The sequence below is a fragment of the Acinonyx jubatus genome, chromosome C1, assembly GCF_027475565.1.
Source record: "Acinonyx jubatus isolate Ajub_Pintada_27869175 chromosome C1, VMU_Ajub_asm_v1.0, whole genome shotgun sequence".
NCBI lineage: Eukaryota > Metazoa > Chordata > Mammalia > Carnivora > Felidae > Acinonyx > Acinonyx jubatus.
In genome coordinates, this window is record NC_069381.1 from 13534357 (window position 1) to 13551471 (window position 17115).

Consider the following 17115-nt stretch of genomic DNA (forward strand, 5'->3'; position numbering starts at 1 on the left):
CACACCCAGCTCCACACCCCTCAGGACTAGAAGCCACACCAGGCTGAGTCACCCGCGATCGGGGCTCCTTCTCCTTTCTGGCGGCCCTCCCTACGTACGGCCCGCTGCTTGAAGGTGGCGGGAAACCCGGGTCCCCAGCAGGAAGGAGGCCTTTGTTGCCAACAGCTCCCTGCACCCGTGGTCGCTCAGAAAGGTTCCAGTCGCCAAAAGGATGCACACACTGGCCTTCCCCAACTTTACAAAGCAACCCTGCTACAGGCCGCTGGCCTGGGGAGCCTCTCAGGCTGGCACGGGCCAGACCCGGGGCCTCCTGCAACCTGCCACTGGGCCCTCCCCGTGCCCAGACAGCGAGGCCCACGGCCACCACCTGCCCTCAACGTGGCAAGCTGGGACGAGTCGGAGCAAACGCAAACAGACCATCAGAGGAGCCCAGGGGAGGGCGGGATGGGTTAAGCAGCAGATTAATGCATCTCTACTCAGACCAAGGGAAGCAGAAGTGAGGGGTGGGGGCTGGTCTCGGATGCATCCGACATCCTCACGGGGCAAACGCAGCCAGCCAGGACTCTAACTAGAAGCCGAGCTCTGGAGCCTCGGAGTGAATGAAGCATTTTGCATGATGGGGGGGGAGGGGTTGTCATGACGCCTGGGGTGGCGGCCGGTGGCACTTACGTCACTCATGAGCCCCTTAAACACCACCAGCTCGGCCTTGAGCCGCTCAATTTTCTCGTTCATCTCCTCCTGGATGGCTTCAGCCTCCTGTGCCGCCTGTGGAGGACAGAGATGGGGACGGGCTTAGGGGGCCAGGCATCCTGAGGGCTAGGAAGGGCTGGGCACCTGGGTCTACAGCCCTGGACGCCTGACGTCCCACCAGGCCTGGCACCTGCATGCCAGGGAAAGGGTGCCGACGACCTCACCCCAGCCCGCCTTTCCTCTGAGCCCAGTTCACTTCAGGGCACCACTCGGCTTAAAACACTTCTCAAAGAAATAGTCATCGTATGGAAAAAATCCCCGGCAGATATTAAGAAGAGAAGAGCAGGTTAATATAACAAGAGATCCCAACAGGTTAAAATATGAGGTCGGTCCATGTGAGATTCCCAATGGTTGACCATCTCCCATCTCAAAAATGGCAACGTCATGTGTGTTAACCTAATCAAACATATACGTCTAGAGTACCTGTGTTTGCACAGAAAAGACCAGAAGGCCACATGGCAATTTGTCAACTATGCAGGGGTAGAACTGGAGGTAGGTTTTATTTTCTCCCTGTACTGCTCTGAATTTTCCAAATATGTGACCATGAACACGTTATGTTTGTAAATACAAAGATTTCTGTTATAAAAGAAAGGGGGGGGGGGCAGCCATTCATCCTTTTCCTTCTACATATTGACATTATTTTATTCTATCTCTTATAAGATCAGTGCTTTCAATATCAGAAAGCAATTCCTTTTTAATGTTGGAAAGAACTTTTCCTTGCCTTCTCCTGGGGTTGCTATTCAAAGGCCAGGAAGGTGGAGTTTGCTGCCCAGGGTACCCAGCAGGTGGGTGAGAAGCAGAGCCATAGACACAGAGCCAGAACCGAAAGGGAATGTTCTCACCTGGTGACACGGCCACCAGCCCTCTCCGAGGCATCCCGCCCCAAGTCAGTTCCCTTAAGCTGGGGGCTGGGCAGTTCAAGAGACCATCCAGTCCTGGGGCGCCTGCATGGCTCAGTCGGTTAAGCGTCCGACTCCTGATTTCGGCTCAGGTCACGATCTCACAGTTCGTGAGATCGAGCCCCGCGTCAGGCTCTGCGCTGACAGCACGGAGCCTGCTTGGGATTCTCACTCTCCATCTCTCTCTGCCCCTCCCCCACTTGTGCGTGCGTGTGTGTGTGTGTGTGTGTGTGTGTGTGTGCGCGCGTGCTCTCTCCCTCTCCCCCTCTCTCTCAAAATAAATAAATAAGCATTTAAAAAAAGAGAGAGAGAGAAACCATCCAATCCTGAGCTCAGGTGGGGAGAAGGTGGGAAAGAGTTACTGGACCAACGTCACCCAGCAAGCAGGGGTCAGCACCGGGACTTAGACCCAGGCTTCCCAACTCCTGTCCCGGAGCTTTTCTGCAACACTGTGCCAGTCCCTTCCTAGGTCTGAAGCAGGGGACAAGGAGAGGCCTTGTGGCTCCACTGAGGAGAGACTGAGGCAACAGAAAGCAGCACAGAGCAGGGGCTGAGCCAGGAATGGCCTCGGGCTTTGTGCCACCGCGACAGTGCCCCTTGGCCACACGGTTCCCACGAGCATCTCCCGGTCGGGACCTCCAAGGGTGCTCACCTCCTGCAGCGTGTCCACCATGGTCTGGAGGTTCATGCGCTTGGCAAGTTCTTCCTCCCACCTGCAAGAGTCGAGAAGGACAGGTGGTCAGAGGGTGGGCTCCCCGTGCCAGTCCAGCCCTCAGACACAATGCCAGCACCCACCCTGGGCCTGTCCCCGGGCCAGGCAAGGAAGGGGCAGCAGTGAACCCATCCCGGCCTGCCCTCCAGGAGCTCCCAGTCTAGGGGTGGGGGGGACGGCCCATAACCATATCAGGCGGTGGTGACGTGTGCCACGTGCTGGCACCAGCGCCGCGGGGAGATGAAGGCCGGAGGGACCACACTCTCTACTTCACACACGCTGTAAAGTGCCGTGCAAATGCCACTGTTCCTGCTATGGTTGCCTCACACAGGACAGCACGGGAGCCCGGCTGCAGCCAGCACCCGTCAGAAAGAAACTTTTATTGTACTGATCATTGCGATCTTGGGTTCTTGTCCTGTAGCGACCTTCATCAGCAGAGAAGTCTCCTACACAGCGATCATCCCTAGCTCACAGATACGGAAACTGAGGCCCAGAGAGGTTAAATGTCTTACCCAGAGACGCTCAGCTAGCTAGCGGGTGGGGCTGGAATTCAAACCCAGGTCTGCTTGGTTACATTAAAACAAAAACAATAAATATAGCTCTCACTTATTCAGCACTTATTATGCGCCAGGCGCTGTTCCAGGGCTTTCTGTGTATTGTCTCATTCGGGCACACATTAGTTAAAGCTGGACAGGAAAGAACAGAGGGCACCCAGGGGCTCCCAGTGTACCCCCCAACATTAACTGGAGGTAGAATGGGATGTTAATAATTACCAGGCACGGTTCTACATGACATAATTCGGTCCTCTTAACAACCCTCCAGCACAGCCGTAGTGTTACCCCGTGTTACAGATGGAGAAAGCAAGGCACAGAGTCAGGTGCCCAAGGTCAGGGTGAGGACAGGTGGAGCCAGGACTCTAACCCAGGCTGGAGGCTCCAGACCGAGTACTTGTAACCCTGCCAGGCCCCCTGTAGACCCAGGACCCATGGGAGCCGTAACTGGGCTCCCCACCCAGCTCCTCTCCCTCCCCAGAGGAAGCCTGGAAGAGGTCCCCTCCCTCCCGCCCTCCTGAAACACACCGATGAGCTTGTCTCTTTCCTCACCCTATGGCCGCCTCCCTACATGGCCTCAGAGCAGGCGAGTCTGGAAGCCTTTTAGGATGCTGTCGGGGCCGGCTAAAAATAGGCCAGAGGGGAAGAATGGATGAAGGGTAGGTTACGTCACTGGCTTTTGGAAACAAGAGAACACGGATACTGTTTGCACACACAGAGGAAAATTCCTCCTCTCCCCTACATGCTCCCCTTCTCCCTCGCTCCCTCTGGTCTCTACCAACCCCCCTGGTGTTGGCAGGCAGGCCTAGCTCTGCCAGGGGCTGCCGGGTCCAGAACCTGGTGGGCAGTGGGACTGGGGCTGGGGCTCCTGCCAGGGATGAAGGGCACCGAGAAAGCTAAGGAGAGCAGGGAGAGAAGCTAAGGACCGACCCCAGGCCAGACCATCTGACTGAACCCCCCCCTCACTGTACACATGAGGAACCCGAGGCCCACAGCATATAGGGAATTTGTCCAAGGTCACCTGGTATGTCAGGGGCAAGGCCAGGAGTCCCGCCCCGGGCCCACCGTGGGAGACAGGAACCCCGGGTGGGGAGAAGTTCACAGGCTGCCCTCAACGCAGCATGGGGCTCCTGGGGCTTCTCTCAAGGGAGGCCAAGGCCCAGAACACGGGTCTGAGCTGAATCATCTCTCCTGGCCACGCTGCTCTCAGAGGGGCAGGGGACTCAATTCCAAGCTGCCGAGCAGAGCAGGTGCAAGGAAGGGCCACAGGCTGCCTTCTGCAAGCCGGCCTCGCTATTGCAAGGGCAGGAGTAGCAGAGAAGGGGGCCGCGAGGGGTGAAGAGGTGGGCACCCAGGGGCACCTTGCCCACACACATCTGCTTCTCAGACGGGCTCCTGGAGATGAGGCCCGGCCCCTCTCACTTTTCCTTCGAGCAACCTTTTGATGAGGAAAGTGACAGAGGGGTTAACAGACCCATCGCACAGAGAGGGCAAATGAGGCCCAGAGAAGGAAAGTGATTTGCCCCCAGTCGACCCAGAGCAAAGACACAAGCCAGGTCTCCAAAGCGACAACCACTGATGGGCCCGCACAGTCTGCGTCCCACGCACCGAGTTCAGTGCCTCATACACACTGGCTTCCGTGTGGATTTTTATTAACCTGCTCGCGTAGAGAATCTTCCCCACACCCATCCTGTGGATGCAAGAGCTGACGTTCAGAGAGGTGAGGGAACTCGTCTGAGGCCACCCAGCTAGTAAGCAGGGATGGGACTCGAGCCTGGCCCGCGCTCTAGAGCAGCAAGAACCATGCTGCGATGTGCACAGGAATCACCCCGGGGACCTTGTTCGGACTCGGCAGGTGTGGGGCGGGGCGGGGCGGACACGCGGCATTTCTAACGGGCTCCCCTGCACCACAGCACACAGAGCGGCCCCACACCTCGCTGGGGTTTCTAAGCTGCATCCCGACATCGATGCCCTCACACAGATGACTTCATGGGCCTTTTCATTTCCAAAGCCAGGCCGGGTGGGCAGCCGGCAGGCCTGCTCCCGGAAGACCCAGGGCAGACCCCGGCGTGTCAACAGCAGCTGGCTTGACAGACCAAATCTGCTGCCCACACTGCCACACCTCCCAGCCGCAGTGGGAAAACCTGGCTCTGCGGGCTCCAGCGTTGACATTGCAGAAAAGCTTTGCCCTTCAGCCGCGCTGGCTGACGGGGGTGAAAGGACGTCAGTGATGTGCTTCTTAAGGGGCCCCAGATGCCCCGTGTTCCCTGCCGCTCGGCGCAGGAGGGAGCACGCAGCTTGACAGAACACGGGTCAAGTTTTTGTTTTTTTTAAGTTGTGGCCTCTGAAATGCCAACGCCTCTGTCCCGGGCACAGTCCCCTCCCCTGACCTGGATCTGCCCACGGGAATAAGGTTTCAGCAGGACGGGCGTTTCGGGCGGAGGCACCCGCATCAGCAAAGATGGGCAGCAGGGAGGCCAGGGAGTGGCCGCCACCACTGGGAAGGGGACCCACCTGCTAGGGGTCAGGGGCCAGTCCACTATCGAGTCTTTTAAGCCTTTGCCCTCCTGGCTGTCACGCCTGGCCCCCCGCTGAGCAAGGGTGTTCACGTGGTACACTATAAAGCTGCAGAGAAACCTCTCCCCATTTTACGGGCGGAGAAAACAAAGGCCCGGAGCACAGAGATAACTCCAGCCGGGGCCAAGGTGGCCTGTGTCACTTAGAGCCACCCCTGCCCGCCCTGGCCCAATGGCTCATAAAACTTCCAGCTTTTCCTTCTTAAAGTGTGGGGTAAGAGAAGGGAGAGGAGGGATAGTTATTGGTCACCGTCTGGGTGGGGCTCACCAAGTTAGGCATTCAGATACACGTAAAATATAAAATACCACCTAACCTTCCCCCCCCACCCCCCCGCCAAGGATTGTCCCCATTCTGCAGATGAGGATGGGTCTCAGGACCCCTGCCTCCCCCGCCACTTGGCCGTGGGACCTCATCACACCTGGCTCTGACCCAGAGAGCCAGCCACGATGTCGGGGACCTCCAGAGAAAGTGCTTGGGGCCCAGCCCCGGCACCAGCTATGCTCCAACCACACACGGGGACCTGCTCTCGCCTCCCCACCCTGCAGACACCCTCGGACAGCAGTCTCTGAGGCCAGTTCCTCTGAGCGCTCCGATGTTCCCAGCAGCCTCTGCGGCAGGCAGGGCAGACAACGATGGGGGAGGAGGAAGAGGCTAAGAACACTAGTAGAGCAGCTAATACAGACCGAGTGCACACGGTGGGCCAGGCACCCTTCTCAGGAGCTTCACGTGCATCACCTCATTTAAACAAGCCTCACACTAACCTCTAGGTACGGTTATTAAATTTTTTTTTTAACGTTTCTTTACTTTTTTGAGACAGAGAGAGACAGAGCATGAACGGGGGAGGGTCAGAGAGAGGGAGACACAGAATCCGAAGCGGGCTCCAGGCTCCGAGCTGTCAGCCCAGAGCCCGACGTGGGGCTCGAACTCACGAACCATGAGATCATGACCTGAGCCGAAGTCGGATGCTTAACCGACAGAGCCATTCAGGTGCCCCTAGGTACAGTTATGATCTCCATGTTACTGATGAAGAAGTTCAAGTCCAAGAGCATTACCCAAGATCGCACAGCTAGCAAAGTGGGATCGTTTCTATTTCACACCTGTACTCAGAGAACCTCCAAATGCAAAGGCCGAAAGGGACCAGCATTCACCTCGTCCAAACCTCTGAGGGTACAGCTAAGGAAACTGAGGCCCAGGGTCACATAGGAAGCTGAAGGCAGAGTGCCCTCTGCTCTCTTAGCCCAGGCCCCAGCTCACAAGGATCGGGAGGCAGAGGGATGTGAGCCCGAACTCAGGCTCAGCCTCCCCCAGCACCCATCTCCATCCCTCAGAGCCTGGGTCTCTCCACCAACACATGAGAGCGTGGCCCCAACACACACCAGAGAACCATTCTGTTCCCACACTCTCTGAATGGTCATGCGACCAGCCCGCAGCTCCAGCTGGGCTGGACCTCAGGGTGCATCTCCTGGCCACCCGCCTAGCCTCCTGCCCCCCTGCGACTCAGTTATTCCAATCCTTCCAGAGGCCTGTGCTCAAACCCTCCCACTGCCTGGAGCCTTGAACTGAAGGAGAAACCAAGATCCCAGCGAGGAAGGGGCTGATGTATGGCACCCCTGGAGACCCTGGGGCCCAGCATGACCCACAGCACAGTGGCTGTACGGGGTAGCAGACAAGGGCAGCAGCAGTCCCAGAGGGCCTCTGTGCCGATGCAAAAGACAGGCAGGGGCTCGAACCGTGCGGTGCACAAATCAGGACCCCGGATGTGCGTGCGGGCAGCATGGAGAAGCCCTCTGGCTCCCATCTCAAAAGTCTTAGGTACCCTGTGCCCTGGCCTGATGGGGCACGAAGGAAAGATGAGTGAGATGCCTGTTCTAGGCGGGAAAAGAGGCTCAGAGGAGGGGTGCCGTCATACAAGTCAGCAGAGGAGTCGGGTCTAAAGCCGGGGGTCCAGCCCTTCCTCCAGTACAGAGAACTGGTTATAATTACCGTGTCTGCACTCAGCGCTGCAAAACCCACCCGCACTTGGTCAGGAGCCAAACAGTTGCATGCATCTGTTGGTTGGATGGATGGATGGATCCAAGCTGCAATCACTCCTCAGCCCTCCTGCTCACCCCCTCCGCCCAGAACACCCTGAGCTTGCACCACCCCAGCCTCGGGGCTCCCAGGAGCAGACTTCCCGGCAGTGCCCTCTGCTCAGCTCTGTCCACTCCAGGGAGACGAAGGCCGGGGGGAGGGACCGCCAGGGCAGGAAGGGGGCAGGGAGGAGAAAGCTTCCCTCTCCCACTTCCCACTGCCCTAGCGGCTGAAGAGGGGAGGCAGGGATGTCAGGACAAAGAGGGCAAGGAGAGGAAATGACTCCACCAAAGGAAGCTGCAGCTGGGGCCTCGGCCACTACCTTAGCAGAAGAACACGCATGAGGCAAGGGGCCGGGACAGGAGGTGGCAGCACCCGCCCCAGCCAGATGTGGTCTCCCTGCATTCCGGAGAAGCCACCACTGCAACCACATGATGGAGGAGAAGCCTGGCGGGCCTCTGGGGGGAGGGGGTGGGCTGCTTCCCGGCCCACCCCCTCCCCCATCCCCTCATGATGACATACAGAGCCTCAGGAAAGGGGCCGACAAAGCCTGGCCTGCTGGGGGGCGGAAAGCCAAGCTGAAGTCACTGGCAGAGGGACTGACTCACAGATTTTTCACTTCCTGTGCCGTCAGAGAAAGAAGCCATGGGGCCCTAGCTCCAGAGGAAAGTGGGTACAGCCCCAGCCAAACAATTAAGGCTTCAGGGACAGCCCATGGGGCTGCCGGGGGCGGGGGGGGGGGGGGGAAAGTCCTGGAGACTCCTAGGTTTGAATCCTGCCCCGGCCACTTCCCAGCTGTGTGGCCCTGGGCAAATCGATCACCCTCTCTGGGCCTCAGCTTCCTTATCTGCGAGAGGGGAAGCTCTCCACCCCCCTTGAGGGTGGTCGTGAGGACCGCCTGCGGTGGGCAGAACGGGTGAAAACACCCAGTCCCGCCCCCCGCACGGAGCAGACAACGAATGGGGGGCAGCTCCACGTGAACGGTGAAATGCCACCGCTGTGGCACCGGCGCCCAGACCCCAGAGAGCTGGGAGGGTGCCACAGGAATGGTCCACACCTTTCCAGGGAAGGGAAGCGGCTGGCACACCCAGGCTTTCTCACTCAGGTGATGGGAAGCCGGCTCAGGTGAGGATAGGCTGGAGCCACCGGTGGAAAAGCTCATTCTGAGCCAAGCGTGGGCCTGGCCTCTGGCGGAGGGCAGGTGGCAGAGACCGGTTTCCACCCGGACCCCGGGGAGCCCACCCCGCGGCAGCACAGCCGGGTGCAGGCCGCCGGGACGGCAGAGGGGGTGAGCCCACTCACAGACGCACAGAGGCGCTGCTCCCCTCCCCACACCCCTGGCCTCACTGCAGAGCTGGGGCCCAGACCAATACCCAAGCTGGGGGACAAGGTGGCAGGCCCACAGGCAGACCAGGGGGACCCTTTCTGCAAATGCAGTTTCACCCAAGCCCACGGGCAGGAGATCAGAGTGGGCACCTCAACAGAGGCCGAGCTGCAGGTGACGATCCGGAGCCCCTCACCCTCCTGGCTTCTGCTGAGCCCCCCAGAACTTCCCACGCCATAGCACCCCCTTGTCTGACAACACGAACCTCTCTCGTGCTTTACTGTATCTTTGCTCTCCAGCAGAAGGAGGGCTGGGTCCCCCGGCCTGCGAGCAGAGGGGCTCCCCCTGCCCCTGAGCCCCGCTGTCACGGGTACCTCCGGGCACCGCCTCACTCGTGCTCCCCGTCCTCCTCCCCGCGGACTCTGGTGCTCCCATCTGCACTGAGCCCCCGATCCCAGGGAAGGGACCCCGTGCAGACGTGCCCACGACCAGCCCGGCTGCCCAGCTGTGCTCCGCTGCTTGGAAGGAAACACAAATTAAATGCCAACTGATTGTCTCCACGGAGGAGGTATTAATTTAATGTGTACACTTAACCAGGGCAGCCGATTCCATTACAGACGGGCAGTAATGGCCCGGGCAGGCCGGAGCACGGGCTGTGAGCTGGTGATGGGCCGCGGCGAGCAGCCACCGTGCCTCGTGTGCACCCCTAGCTGGCAAGTTGCCATCACACGCGCACGCACGGGCCTGCTTGCAACCTGAAATGCAGCCCCGTCCAGGGAGCCCAGCCGACAAGGCTTTGCCATGAGGTGCCCAGGGCCTTCTAGAATCAAACATGATAGGAGTCTCTACTGATCCCACTAAGAAGGGCATGGAAACGGAGGAAGCCTCCAGCTACTCTGTGATTCCTGGGGGCCCGTGTACCACTACCCAGGAGCCTCAGTTTCCTCCTCTGTCCTACCTTGCAGGGTTCACGGGCAGGTTAGATAAGCTCATGTGAGTGTCCACAGGCACCCCTGACGACGGCCATTCTTACAACTGGTGTCACCTGGGGGGGAGGGAGAGACAGGGTGGTGTGCCCAGGACCACCTAATAAGCAGGGGCACTTCATCCTCCAACTCTGGGGATCTGGAAGCTACCGAGAGGGGTGGCACTGAAATTCAGTTGCCCGTGAGTTTCCCCAGCGAGGAGGTGAAACGAAAGCCAGCCCTGCCCATGAGCTGCATGGAATCATCCGCAATCTCCCTCCCTGTCTCTCAGTGGTCACGAGCACCCTTTGCAGGGCAGCTGGCAGGCCTCCGGGGCTCTCCGTGGGGGCCACCAGGCCTTGAGAGAGGTCGAAGGGGGAGACTGGCAAGCCCTTGACTGGACCCCGCTCCGTAGGCCCACATATCCTCAGGCAACACAGTAGCCAGGGTCATGCAAGAAACCCTGTATCTGGTCCGTCAGTCCCTAACTTGCCGTGTGACCTCGGGCAAGTCGCTTCCCTCCTCAAGCATCACTTTCCCATTCTTAACGCAATGGTGTCCGGATAAATTCTAAGAGCCCAACCAGCCAGGCCAGAAAACGATTTCCACAGTCCCTAGGCAAAAACCCCATGCTGACCACAAAGCGATCTGATAAGCCTCAAAGTCTGAAGACATCTGAGACACCAGTCTTGGACCTTGAACCCAATGTGTATAGTGAAGAGAAGGGCAGGGGCCCTGGAGGGTGCTGGGATCAAACGCCAGCTATACGTCCTGTGGCTCTGTGACCTAAAGCAGGCTACTCACCCTCTCTGAGCCTTGGTAAGCCCACCCACCTCGCAGGGTTTTTTGCAAATATTCAGCGGACTCACGTATGACAGGCACCTAGAACAGCGCCCGGCACACCATCATCCTCCTCACCCACGTGACTTCCCGAGGACAGATGGTCAGAGAGATCCAGGGACTGAGAGAGCGGCCCTGGACCACACAGCGTAGGTGCCAGACTGGAACCCAGGACTGGCTGGCTCCAGAGCCCTTGTGCTGCCATAATCACCACAAAACCCAGCCAATGTCCTGTTTCTGCCCTCCATGCCCCCGGACATCCCCCAAGAATGAATGGGCACATGCTTAGCCCTTTGTCTGTCCTGGCAAGGGCCACCATGACGGCCAGAGAGACCAAGGCAGGAGAGGTCCCTCCAGCCAGAACCCAGCTGGTCTCACGGAGCAACCCCAACAGGCACGAGGCATCCTCACAGGCTCAGAGAAGGCCCTGGTCACCTGCCCCAATGCCAGTCTGAGGCGTGGGCTGCTTCTAGGGAGTCATCTGCTTCAGTCACCCAGTGTCCCTGGCTGCCCAGATCCCCAGTGCCCTTTCCACCCTGCTGCCATGTACCGAAACAGCTATAGGAACCCGGCCGCTCTGGGGGTGCCTGTAATCCGGAGGCTGTATGCTGGGCAGCACCCTCCTTCCAGTGCCTCTGTCCAGAAACCACACCCAAGCAGGCACTGCCCCCCACAAACCAGATCACTTCTGAGAAGCAAAGTGTCTCAAAGGGCATCTCATGGCAAGGAGGAATCTGCACCCCAAATCGTAAACCACCATGAGGTTTCTGGGGCACCATTTCCAACCTCTTTGAGGCTTGCTACACCTTCAACACCTCCTCCAGGGAGCCTTTCCTGACTTCCCCAGGGTGAGTCACTATGTCCATTGGAGGTTTCCAGTCCTGGCACATGCCCTCTTCATGGCATCCGTGAGCTGTCGCTCCCCTGCCTCTCTCATCAGACTCGCTCTCCCAGGAGAAGGGGAAGGACTTACATTGCCCTGAAAATGCTTAGTACGTGCTGGCCTCGTCACTGTCCTCCCACCTAGGGTCCTCATGCCCGCTTCACCGACGCGCAAACAGAGGTCCAGGTGCAAAGCCCGGTCCATCTGATTTCCAAGGCTGAGCAGCTTGCCAGCGCTAAGAGTGTCTTACCACCAGCTCCGTGAACCCCACTCTCCACCACGCCCTCCAGCACACCCCAGATTACCATCCCAGGGTCAGGTGCACAGATGTGGGTTCGCGGGGTCTCAGTCACTGACTTGGAAGAGAGCTGCTCAGCCAGGGTATTTGCTTTGCCTGTTTACTCACCTCCGAGGCCCCAGAGCTCAGGTGGACAAAGGCATTAGCATTCCACCTCCAGTGGCCAAGACCCATCTGCCTGCAACCTCGCCATCCCCCCCACCCAACAACCCGCTGGGGCCAGCATGTGACCAGCAAAAGAGGCACTGGCTTTGGAGTCAGATCGAAATGGGTTCAAAGCCCAACGTGACCGGCCATGTGCTTCCGGGCAAATGATTTCCTGCCCCTGAGCCTCCCTCTTTGGACATCGTGACACGGGGATCATAGAGGACCCTCCTCGGGGTCTGCTCTGGTCTGTGAAAGAGGTGATAAGGTGCAGGCTCTGCACAAACGGAGGCTCTCCTTCCCTGCCCTGTCCTGCTGCCACTAACTAGCTCTGAGGTCTCTCTGGGCCTCGGTTTCTTCATCTGTAAAATGGTCTCCGCTTCTTCTGGCTCTGCTGCCCAGGGAGAAGCACAGGGAGAAGGCTGGCTGCAGTTTGCCATCAGGCCCCCAGGCACTGACGGCAGAGGCCTCACACTTTCCTTCCCCGGACCGGGATGTTGGGAAGGGCAGGGTTTTGCCTCTGGGCAAAGCACTTAACCTGCGCCCCAGATTCCCCACCTTTAAGGCGGGTGCCAAAGGAAGCATTAGCTTACACTCAAGTGTATCGCATCCGTGTGTGTTAAGCACTTAGCGTGCAGCCCAGCGCCTAGTAAACACTCAACTGACGGAAGCTCTGATTAGCCGGTCCCGCCACGGAGAACGGGTGGCTCAGCTTGGGATGACAGTCCGCTAAGTGAACTGGCCAGGGCCCCGGACACCACACCAGACAGGACGCACCTGGCTGCCAACCCAAAGCCCTGCTATCCGTGCCTGGTAACGCACGGAGCCATCGAACAAAGACACGGGAGGACCTCTCATCTCCCTGGTGTCCAACCCAGCAGCACATCCCAGCACCCGGCACAAGACTGGGCACGAGGACGCCCCAGGGAATGAGAGTCGAGTGTCTCTGGGTCACCGAGCTCAGCAGCCTCCCGGCATCCACTGCAGCCCAGCTCAGTCTGGCTGTCAGCTTGGATTCCGTCTTCTCTCCCCTGCGACAGTTTCAACAAACATTTCCCAAGTGCGCACTCGGGAGCCACGTGGCAGGCAGTGGCAAAGAAGTGGATGAAGAATGTCCCCCTCCCATTGAGAGAGGGAGGCCAGTCCCGGAGCTCTCTCCAAGCGGCACCTCTGGCTTCTTGACCCTCAAGTCCTCAATCCCTCAACCCATAAGGCAGGAAGGTCTGGAAGCGGGGATGGAAGAAGCTGCTGATCCTGGGCTCTCAGGGCCACGAGGCATCTTTGCTCTGTCCACGAATGGACGGGAGCTGTCCCTGCCCGTCTGCACCCAGGGGCAGCGGGGAGGAAACCGAGAATCCATCACCACCCTGAAAACAGCAGTTGCTTCCATAGAGAGAACCAGGTGGCTGGGGGACAGGGGTGGGAGGGAGGCTTGTCACTCTGTTTCCTGCTGTTTCTTTTTTTTTAAGTCAATAGTAAGATACAAATATAAAATTTACCATCATAATCATTTTTTAACTTTTTTAATGTTTACTTATTCTTTGAGAGAGAGCAAGAGAGAGAGGCGGGGGGGGGGGAGAGAGAGAGAGAGAGAGAGAGAGAGAGAGAGAGAGAGAGAGAGAGAGAGAATGAGAATCCCAAGCAGGCTCCATGCTTTCAGCGCAGAACCCGATGCAAGGCTTAAACTCACAAACCATGAGATCATGACCTGAGCCGAAACCAAGACTCGTATGCTCAACTGACTGAGGCACCCAGGCGCCCCCTTCCGCCATAACCATCTTTAAGTGTACCTCTCAGTGGCACTGAGCACGTTCACACTATCGTGCACCCATCACCACTGTCCATCACTGGAACCCTTCACCATGCAAAACAGAAACTCCGTACCCATCAAATACTAACTCCCCATGACCTCCTCCCCCAGCCCCTGGTGCCCACCTTGCTACTTTCTGTCTCTATGAAATGGACTAGTCTAGGGATCTCACATAAGTGGAACCCTACAGTATTTACCCTTTTGTGACTGGCTTATTTCACTAATTATTAAACATAATGTCCTGGAGGCTCCCCCGTGTTGTAGCCTGTGTGAGAGTTTCCTCTCTTGCATCTTTTTAAATTTTGAATGATGTGATGTGTCAGTTAGCCAAAAAATCAACACCACTCAGACTTTTAAGAGACAAAAATACCTGCTCACTTTCCCTTTGTTTTACGCTGCATGCGTATTTCACAAGGATTACACAAGAAATCAGGCAAGTGAAACAAAACCATTAAAACCCCACCCAATCCCCCCTCCCCGAGAGAATCACCTTCACGCTGGCTACACATCCTTCCCAGTGCTTCCTTATGAGAGCGTATCTTTTAAAAGCGAAAATGGCGGGGCGCCTGGGTGGCTCAGTCGGTTAAGCATCAGACCTCAGCTCGGGTCACGATCTCACAGTCTGTGAGTTCAAGCCCCGCATTGGGCTCTGTGCTGACAGCTCGGAGCCTGGAACCTGTTTCAGATTCTGTGTCTCCCTCTCACTCTGCCCCTCCCCTGCTCACACTCTGTCTCTCTCTGTCTCAAAAATAAATAAAACATTAAACAAATTTAAAAAAATAAAAATAAATAAATAAATAAAAGCGAAAATGGAATGAGACTGTCTGCGGCGTTCAAGCGTGCTTTTTCCACTTAATGTACGGCAAGCATCCTTCTGGGCGGGTCACACGGCAGATGGCCGTGGCACCACTGATCTCACGGGTCCCGCACTGTCATTCCCAAGTCCTACCAATCTAAACAACACTGCAAAGAACATCCTGGTACACACACATATTTGCATATCTGTCCAGTTGTCCCAGCAGAGCGAGTGGCTGGGTCAAGGGTGCAGAAGAGGCTTTAGTGCCCCTCTGAAGTGCTGTGTGTGACAAGGCCATACTCCTGCAGGGTTCAGCAGCTGCTGGAGCCTGGACGGCTGCTCAGGGAGCCCAGGAAGAGCAGGGTCCCGGGGTCCTCACCCTAGTTCCCGCAGCAACACTGTTTTGTGCCTCTGTTTTCCCACCGATCAAAAGGCTGGTGGAAGAAGACCCCGCCATGAATACCGCCCTTCCTCACCCTCACTGGGGTGGCACCCCGCCCTCCCCAAGGAGCAAAGTGTTGGGAGATCGGGCTCATCTGAGCAGTGGGCCCGACACCTCTCTTCCAAAAGCGTGGAGGTTGATGAACCCTGGAGCAGGTGGCTCACGCTAGCCTGGGGCAAGATAAAACAGCATCCCCCGTGGCGCCCCCACCCCAGGTGTGCCGAGCTGCCTCACACCTCCAATGCGTGTGCTGCACACTCTGTCTAGATGGCTCTGTTCTACACGCCCCCCCCCCCCCCCCGGGTCATACCTCTCTCTCCTCCTCATCTTATACCAACTTCAAGACCTAATTTTTCTGCCTCCTCTTCCTCCCCCAGGAAGCCTTCCCTGTCAAGGTCTAGCGCCCTACTTCTGTACTCCAAAGGCTCCACTCACTTGCTACTGAGGTTATCTGTTCCCCAGCCGGTCTCCCTACTGAACTCAACTCTTGCAGGGCCAGGCCCACCCCTGGCTCCCGGCTGCAACTCCAGAGCCCAGCACGGAGCCTGGAACACAGCAGGCACCAGATACATGTTTCCTGGAGAACAGGTGCCTCGAGCGTCACCTTCAGGGCCTTTCCTAGGACATCCGAGCCGGAGTCAGTGCAGCCCTGATCCACTGTGCAGCCTTGGGCATGACCTCCCGGCCTGCCCCTCCCCATCAGCCTCGGTTTCCCCAACCTCCACACTCCCTGCCAGCTCTGTTACTCTCCTCCAGTCATCCTCTTCTCTCACCTGGTCACCCAGGCCCGCCTCCCATGGGACTGATGACAGGAAGGTGAGTTCACAGCCCTCCATCCCCAGGGCTTTGTCTCTCTGCTCAGGCCTGGCCAAGCCCCCAGAGACGCTCCCCCCATCCCATCCCCAACATCACGCGCTCTTAGCAGCTCTCAGACCCCGGGGCTCTCACTGTCGCTCAACTCCAGAAGCCAGCAGGGGTTCTGGGCACCCAGGCCAAAAAGCAGGAGGCCTGGCAGGGTGGGGGTGTGGGGTGGGTCTGTGCCCAGGAGGCTGGGGAGGCCCCACCCAGAGATATGTTTACAGCTTTGAGGGAAAACAACAACTCCCAAGGCTATTTTGGAAACCTAATGTGCACTTTGGGTCTCCCGTTGTTTATTCCAAGTGACTGTGCCGCCCGGCAGGTAAATGCAAGGCACTGTGGGTCCGCAGCTCAGTGCAACCTCCCCATCAAAGCCACATCATTCACTGGGAGCACGTATGCACCCAAGCAGGCATGGGCTCCCTGCCTCGGATTCCAAGTTTCCCTTAACATCTGCAGCCTGCACAAATAAGGGATCAAAGCCAAGGGGAGCCCGCCGGGAAGGAGGGGGCACACAGCCCACCCCGGATTTAAACCAAGGCCCTGCAGCCTTGAGCAAGTCCCCTCCCTAGGCCTTGGTCTCCTCATCTGTGAAATGGGAACGAATGACCCCCACCTGGGTTATATGAGGGCAGGCAAACACAGCAGGCTCCGTGTGTGGAAAAAAGAAAATCTCAGAACACAGGATCCCAGGATGTCCGAAGGGGATGCGCAGGAGCCCGGGCCATTTGTCAGTGGGAAGGCTGAAGCTCAGAGAGGTGACGTGACATGCCCAAGGTCACACAGCCAGGCAGCAGCAGAGCAGGGACTGGAACTCAGAGCCCATGTGCTTCCCGCCGCACCACGGTAAGGGGAGGAGGACATTCCTGACCAAATCACCGGGGAGGAAGGAGGGAAGGGTGACAAGGACCCAGGAAGCTAATTACATGCGGGGCTTGTGTAACTGAGAATGGGCCGGGGCAGGCACTGCCCGCGTGTGCAGCATCCTAATCCCCACAGCTGGCCGGGAAGGCTCCAAGCATGGCCGGACAGGTGATTAGTCGGCGACTGTCTGTGCCAAGAGAGGGATTAGTGACTCAACACAGCTCAAGGGGACAGACTCACTGCTTAATACCAGCCTCCTGCCATCATGCGGGCCCAGCCAGTGAGGAAGGCACCGGGACACCCAAAACACACACACACACACACACACACAC

General features: G+C 58.0%; 1 protein-coding gene across 2 annotated transcripts in view; it reads right to left on the reverse strand.

Annotated features, from left to right (window-relative positions):
• Positions 1-17115, reverse strand: part of IFFO2 (intermediate filament family orphan 2) — a 50730-nt gene that overhangs the window by 14003 nt on the left and 19612 nt on the right. For both annotated transcript variants that reach the window (XM_027060258.2, XM_015081564.3), the window contains exons 2-3: positions 2302-2362; positions 670-765 (exon numbers count right to left, since the gene is read on the reverse strand). In XM_027060258.2, coding sequence (XP_026916059.1) covers positions 670-765; positions 2302-2362 — 157 coding nt within the window. The remainder of the gene's footprint in view (positions 1-669; positions 766-2301; positions 2363-17115) is intronic.